This window comes from Piliocolobus tephrosceles, chromosome 9, assembly GCF_002776525.5.
Source record: "Piliocolobus tephrosceles isolate RC106 chromosome 9, ASM277652v3, whole genome shotgun sequence".
In the NCBI taxonomy this organism is placed as follows: domain Eukaryota; kingdom Metazoa; phylum Chordata; class Mammalia; order Primates; family Cercopithecidae; genus Piliocolobus; species Piliocolobus tephrosceles.
The window spans coordinates 30,963,619-30,971,657 of NC_045442.1; the positions used below are offsets into that span (position 1 = coordinate 30,963,619).

The 8,039-nt window shown below is 42.8% G+C and overlaps 1 protein-coding gene across 1 annotated transcript in view; it reads left to right on the top strand.

Moving 5' to 3' along the window:
- The window catches only part of ARL3 (ADP ribosylation factor like GTPase 3), a 43,006-nt gene that overhangs the window by 13,728 nt on the left and 21,239 nt on the right, over window positions 1-8,039 (top strand). The window contains exon 3 of the mRNA XM_023206524.2: window positions 1,624-1,740. Coding sequence (XP_023062292.1) covers window positions 1,624-1,740 — 117 coding nt within the window. The remainder of the gene's footprint in view (window positions 1-1,623; window positions 1,741-8,039) is intronic.

Sequence of the window (8,039 nt, forward strand, 5' to 3'; positions counted from 1 at the left end):
AAAAAAAAAAAAAGACTTCCAGCCAGGCGCAGCGGCACGTGCCTGTAATCCCAGTGGTTTGGAAGGCCAAGGTGGGCGGATCACGAGGTCAGCAGTTTGAGACCAGCCTGACCAATATGGTGAAACCCTGTCTCTACTAAAAATACATTAAATTAGCCGGACATGGTGGCAGGTGCCTGTAATTCCAGCTACTCGGGAGGCTGGGGCAGGAGAATCACTTGAACTTGGGAGGCGGAGGTTGCAGTGAGCCAAGGCCACACCACTGTACTCCAGCCTGGGCAACAGAGCAAGACTTTATCTCAAAAAAAAAAAAAAAAAAGGAAGACTTCCTTTTCAAGTTCAAGTTCATCAGAGTTGCCTATGAAAGCACTTTTTTTGTTGTTGTTGAGATGGAGTCTCGTTCTGTCGCCTAGGCCAGAGTGCAGTGGCATAATCTCAGCTCACTGCAACCTCTGCCTCCTGGGTTCAACTGATTCTCCTGCCTCAGCCTCCTGAGTAGCTGGGACTCCAGGCACGTGCCTGGCTAATTTTTGTATTTTAGTAGAGATGGGGTTTCACCATATTGGCGAGGCTGGTCTCGAACTCCTGACCTCCTGATCCACCCGCCTTGGCCTCCCAGAGTGCTGGGATTACAGGCATGAGCCACCGCGCCTGGCCTGAAAGCACAATTTTAAGTGACCACTTGTTTGTTTGTTTCCATCAGTGTCTGTAACTGAGGGCTCCACCTCCCTACTGGGCTGATATATTCGAGTTATAAACCCAGCCTCCCCCATAGCATCCTCAGTTCTGCTCTTTTTCCTGATTAATCCCTATAGGAAATTTATTTTGAGCTGCTTTTGAAGAATCTAATCCTCTAGATTTGTAGCTTTTGCCTCTTTAAATTTAGCTTGTGTTCTTTTCTGCTGAGTCTTCAGATTCAGCTTTTTTGTTGTTGTTGTTAGTTACATGAAATGTCCTGTTAAATGTTACTGTCCTGAAGCTTCATGGGCATGTGATGTGTGTCGATTAATTAGAGCTATTCTCATTTGGAGTTATCATCAGCAATTATATATGTATATATGTTCATTGTAGAAAAACATTGTGTTAGCCGGGCGCGGTGGCTCAGGCCTATAATCACAGCACTTTGGGAGGCCGAGACGGGTGGATCACGAGGTCAGGAGATCGAGATCATCCTGGCTAACACGGTGAAACCCCGTCTCTACTAAAAATACAAAAAACTAGCCGGGTGAGTTGGCGGGCGCCTGTAGTCCCAGCTACTCGGGAGGCTGAGGCAGAAGGACGTAAACCCGGGAGGCGGAGCTTGCAGTGAGCTGAGATCCGGCCACTACACTCCAGCCCAGGCAAAAGAGCGAGACTCTACCTCAAAAAAAAAAAAAAAAAGAAAAAGAAAAACATTGTGTTAGCCTGACATTATTAACACTGACTCCACAACCTGGATGAGATAAGCATGTGTAAATATGTTTCTTTATTCTCTGTCACAACAAACCATTTTCAGTGTTACCAGTATCACATATGGCAGAGTACTTTAGAATTAATAAAAAAAAACGTAGTTATTAAATGTAACTTTGTCAGAATTATGATCCCAAAGTTTAATAAAACTTGGTGTTTTTGCCCCTGTTTCAGGGTTTCAACATCAAAAGTGTACAATCACAAGGTTTTAAACTGAATGTCTGGGACATCGGTGGACAGAGGAAAATCAGACCATACTGGAGGAATTATTTTGAAAATACCGATATTCTTGTAAGTACTCCTTCTGATGCACTAATTCATAGTATTTTCTGCCATGTATTAGAAACATGGACACTGTAACATTCTTTCTTGTCAGTAATTCCGCCACCATAACATTAGTCACTGTGAATTTAGCAGGGATAGCAGAAGGCTGCAGATTATAAAGGGAAAACAGCTTTGTGTAACTTGTATAAGATGTTTTGCTGTCCCTCAGTAACAATCTTGTACCCACACTCATCTTGGCAAAATAAAGTGTTTATTAATTGCCATAGTGATTTGAATAGCAGAAGGGAAGTCAGAAGATCATGTCACTGACTGTCACCCCTAGGAAGACAGTGAATCAAGTGTATCACAAAGAGAGCAACCAAAATAGTGAAAGTACTGGAAACCATGATGTATAAGGAGTGGTTGAAAGACCTGACAGTGTTTTTCCTAGAAAAGAGAACACTGGGAACTGTCTAGGCAGCTTCAAGAATTATCTTAAGTCAGAGGGATTGAATAGTTCTAGAGGGCTGAGCCAAGAGCAAGATGGGGAATATTAGATGGTAGAATGTAATTCAGAATAAGGAAGAAGTTTCCTATAATTACAGTTGTCCAGAAGTAGAAGAAGCTGCCTCATGATTGGGAATACCTTGACGCAGGGAGCATTCATTCAGTTGGAGGCCAAGATTTTAGCTCCCAGCTCACTGTCATTTCCTTTAGGACCACTACTGTTTCAGAATTCTTGGAGATTTCACTGTCCACATACATGATTTCCACAAAACCCCAGCCTCTCAGTTCCTTCACCTGCCCTCCTCCAGTGGTCTTGTCATCTACTCTACCTCAGCCACATACTCTCATAATCATACCCTAAAACTAAAGGAACTCATGAACTTAGATGGGAGAAAAATTGCATGTCACTTTTACTAACCTCTAACCAAAAGTTTGCGTTTACATCAGTTATGATGCAAGGCAATAAACTGCAATAATAGCAGCCATATCTATGTATTTATTACCAGTAGAAATCATCTAGACCAGGTTTGGTGGCTCATGCCTGTAATCCCAGCACTTTGGGGAGGCTGAGGTGAGAGGATCACTTGAGCCCAGGAGGCAGAGGTTGCAGTGAACCCAGATCGAGATCGGGCCACCCCACTCCAGCCTGGAAGACAGAGTGATACTCTGTCTCAAGAAAAGAAAAAAAAAGAAATCATCTTGCATCTCAAACAGCTTCACCCTCTGCTGTTGTTTCTTAAGTGTCTCTCTCTTCTGGATCATTCCCATCAACATAAACATATCCTGTAGCTTCTCTTGCTTAATAAAGAAAAAATAAGCCCCAGAAAACTCCTCCTGACCATACATCCCCCTCCAGTACTGTCCCATTCCTCAGCCTCCCTTTAGAGCAGAACTTCTTGAAAGAGTTTCCTATGCTCTCTGTCTTTGCTTTATCTCCTCCCGGTTACTCTTGAGCCTTCTATTCAGGCTCACTGATAATTCCACATTGCTAAAAATAGGGTTCAGTTTTCAGTACTCATCTCACTTGACCTATCAGCCCATTTAACATTGGTAATGCTGTCTTTGAAACATTGTCTTTACTTGGCTTCCAAGACACCATTCTATCTTGGTTTTCCTCCTCACTGGCTACTTCTCCTAAATCTCCATTGCTATTTTTTTAAATCTCCCAACCTCCAAATGTTTGAGAGCCCCAGAGTCCTTGTGTTTTTCTTCTCTGAGTTACTGCTTAGGTGACCTCGTCTAATTTGAAGGATTTAACAACCACTTAGATACTTATGAATCTCAAACCATCATCTCTAGCCTGGAATTCTCCCCTGAACTTGAGTTTCATATACAGTCATGTGCCACATAATGATACTTGGGTCAGTGACTGACCTCATAAATAACAGTGGTCCCTTAAGATTATAATAAAGCTGCCGGGCTCAGTGGCTCACGCCTGTAATCCCAGCACTTCAGGAGGCCAAGGCGGGTGGATCAGGAGGTCAGGAGTTCAAGACCAGCCTGGCCAAGATGGTGAAACCGCGTCTCTACTAAAAATACTAAAATTAGCTGGGTGTGGTGGTGGACGCCTATAATCCCAGCTACTCGGGAGACTGAGGCAGAGAATTGCTTGAACCTGGGAGGCAGAGCTTGTAGTGAGCCGATTATTGTGCCACTGCACTCCAGCCTGGGTGATACAGCAAGACTCTCTTTCTCAAAAAAAAAAAAAAAATTATAATAGAGCTGAAAATTTTCTATTACCTAGTGACATAGCTGTCACAACACATTACCTTGTATATGTTTAGATACATAAATACTTACCATTGTTTTACAGTTGCCTGCAGTATTCAGTACAATAACTTGGTGTACAGGTTTGTAGCCTGGGGCAATAGGCTATGCCATACAGCCTAGGTATGTAGTAGACCATCTAGGTGTGTGTAAGTACACTGTATGATGTTGGCACCATGTCAGAATTGCCTAATAATGCATTTCTCAGAACATGTCCCTGTCATTAAGCAACACATGACTATATAAGCCAGCTGCCTATTTGACATCTCCACTTCAGGGGCTGGTAAGGCCTCAACCTCAACATGTCTAAAACCAAATTCCTGTTGTCATCCTGTCCTACTCAACCCTACTCTTCCCACAGTCTTCTCAGTAAATGGTAGTCCCATTCCTCCAGAAACAATGCAGTCATTCTCGGCTCCCTCACCTCTCACTCCCCGCATCTGATCTATCAGCAAATTATTTGTACCTGTTGCCATCAGACATATTTTTATTTATTAACTTTCTCTTGCACTGGAAGGTAAGCTCCGTAAGGACAGGAATTTTTGCATTTTAAAAAACTGTTGGCCGGGCAGGGTGGCTCACGCCTGTTGTCCCAGTACTTTGGGAGGCCGAGGTGGGCGGATCACGAGGTCAGGAGATCATCCTGGCTAACACGGTGAAACTCTGTCTCTACTAAAAATACAAAAAATTAGCCAGGCATGGTGGTGGGCGCCTGTTGTCCCAGCTACTCGGGAGGCTGAGGCCGGAGAATGGCATGAACCCAGGAGGCGGAGCTTGCAGTGAGCCGAGATTGCACCGCTGCACTCCAGCCTGGGTGACAGAGTGAGACTCTGTCTCAATAAAAAAAAAAAAAATAAGGTTGGGCATGGTGGTCATCCAGCCTGGGCAACAAGAGTGAGACTCACTCTAAGATAAGATGAGATGAGATAAGAAAAGAATAGGTTGAGATAAGATAAGGTGAAATAAGATAATACTCTTTTAAATCAGAAGAAAACAAAAAAATAAAAATAAATAATCTTTTAAATCAGGCCGGGTGCAGTGGCTCATGCCTGTAATCCCAGCACTTTGTGAGGCTAAGGCAGGCAGATCACCTAAGGTCAGGAGTCCGAGACCAGCCTGACCAACATGGAGAAACCCTATCTCTACTAAAAATACAAAATTAGCTGGGTGTGGTGGCACATGCCTGTAATCCTAGCTACTTGGGAGGCTGAGGTGGGAGAATCACTTGAACCCAGGAGGTGGAGGTTGCGGTAAGCCAAGATCATGCCATTGCATTCCAGCTAGGGCAACAAGGGTGAAACTCCATCTCAAAAATTTTAAAAAATCTTTTAAATCAACAAGGAAACACTTAGAACTAATAAGTGATTACACCAAGGCTGCAGGATATAAGGTTAATATGTACAAGTCAGTTGCTTTCCTCTATATCAGCAGTGAACAATTGAAATTTGAAATTAATAGCAAAATACTATTTAGCACCCCCAAAATGAAATGCTTAGGCATAAATCTAACAAAATACATTCAGGACCTATTTGAGGAAACCTGCAAAACTAATAAAGAAGATGTAGGTAAATAAAGAGATGGTCCATGCTCATGGATAGGAAAACTCAGTATTATTAAGATATCAATTATACCCAACTTGATTTATAGATTTAATACAATCCCAATCAAAATCACAGCAAGTTACTTTGGGGATATTGACAAACTGATTCTAATGTTTATATGGAAAAGCAAAAGATTTAGATGGCTAGCGGAGTACTGAAAAGGAACAAGTTAGAGGACTGGCACTACCTGACTTCAAGATTCACTGTAAAGCAAGTAAACAAGACAGCATAGGCCGGGCACAGTGGCTCACGCCCGCTATCCCAACACTTTGGCAGGCTGAGGCAGGCAGATCACCTGAGGTCAGGAGTTCAAGAGCAGTCTGGCCAATGGGGTGAAACCCCATCTATGTTAAAAATACAAAAATTAGCCGGGTGTGGTGGCAGGCACCTGTAATCCCAGCTGCTTGGGAGACTAAGACAGGAGAATCGCTTGAACCCAGGAGGCGGAGGTTGCAGTGAGCCAAGATTACACCATTGCACTCCAGCCTGGGCAACAAGTGTGAAACTCCATCTCAAAAAAAAAAAAAAAAGACAGCATGCCTCAGAGAAAGAGCAGACAAATTGATCAACAGAACAGAATAGAAAGCCCCAAAATAGGCTTACATGAATATGGCCCACTCTGTTTGATAAAAGAACATGACAATTCAAGGGAGGAAGGATAATCTTTTCAGCAAGTGGTGCTGGAATAATGGGACATTGACATGCAAAATAATAATAATAATAATAATCTAGACCCATCTTTACCCCTTAACTTAAAATGTTAAAATGGATTTTTTTTTCCTTCTACCTGAGGCCCTTGACAAAATGGATCTTGAAACTGAATGTAAAATCCAAACACTATAAAACTTCTAGAAGATAACACAGAAGAACATCTAGGTGACCTTGAGTTTGGTGATGAGGTTTTAGATACACAAAAAGCATAATCCATGAAAGAAATAAATTGGACTTAAATGAATTTAAAACTTCTGGAAGCTGGGTGTAGTGGCTCATGCCTGTAATCTCAGCCCTTTGAGAGGCCGAGGTGGGAGGATGCTTTGAGTCCAGGAGTTCAAGACTGGCCTGCACAATATACTGTGACCCTGTCTCTACAAAAAATAAAAAAAAAAATTAGCCAGGCATGGTGATGCGGGCCTGTAGTCCCAGCTATTCGGGAGACTGAGGTGAAAGGATCACTTGAGGCCAGGAAGTTGAGTCGGTAGTGAACCGTGATCATGCCAGTGTACTCCAGTCTGGGTGACAGAGTGAGACTCTATCTCAAAAAAATAAATAAAATAAAACTTCTGCTCTGCAAAAGAAACTGCTAAGAGAATAAAAAGACAAACCACAGACTGGGAGAAAATATTTGCAAAACACATATATGTTAAAGTAGTTGTATCTAAAATATACAAATAACTCAAAAACTCAAGAATAAGCAGACAACTTGGTTTTACAAATGGGCAAAAGATCTGAACAGGCACCTCATCAAAGAAGGTAGATAAGCATATAAAAAATGTTCAGTATTATATGTCATTATGGATTTACAAATTATAACAGCATTGATATGATACTACATATTAATACCTACTAGACTGACTAAAAAAAAACTGACAATACCAAATGCCGATACGTATGTAGAACAACAGGAACTCCTCTTCATTGCTGATGGAAATGCAAAATGGTACAGCCACTTTGGAAGACAGCTGGTAGTATCTTACAGAGCTAAACATAGCTTTAGCATACAGTCCAGCAGTACTCCAAGATATATACCCAGTTAGTTGGAAATTGATATTCCACACAAAATCCTGCATAGGAATGTTTATGGCAGCTTTATTCCTAATTGCCAAAACCTGGAAGCAACCGAGATGTCCTTCAATAGGTTAATAGATAAACAAACTGTGGTACACCCGTATAGTAGAATATTATTCAGTGATAAAAAGACATAAGCTATCAAGTCTTGAAAAGACACGGAGGGCTGGGCGCAGTGGCTCACGCCTGTAATCCCAGCACTTTGGGAGGCCGAGGTGGGCAGATCACGAGGTCAGGAGATTGAGACCATCCTGGCTAACACGGTGAAACCCCGTCTCTACTAAAAAATACAAAAAATTAGCCAGGTGAGGCGGCGGGCACCTGTAGTCCCAGCTACTCTGGAGGCTGGGGCAGGAGAATGGCATGAACCCTGGAGGTGGAACTTGCAGTGAGCCGAGATCGTGCCCCTGCACTCCAGCCTGGGCGACGGAGCGAGACTCCATCTCAAAAAAAAAAAGAAAAAGAAAAGAAAAGACACGGAGGGCTCACACCTGTAATCCCAGCACTTTGGGAGGCTGAGGTGGGTGGATCACCGGAGGTCAGGAGTTCGAGACCAGCCTGGCCATTATGGCAAAACCCCATCTCTGCTAAAAATATAAAAATTAGCCAGAGGTGGTGGCGCATGCCTGTAATCCCAACTCCTCAGGAAGCTGAGACAGTGAGACA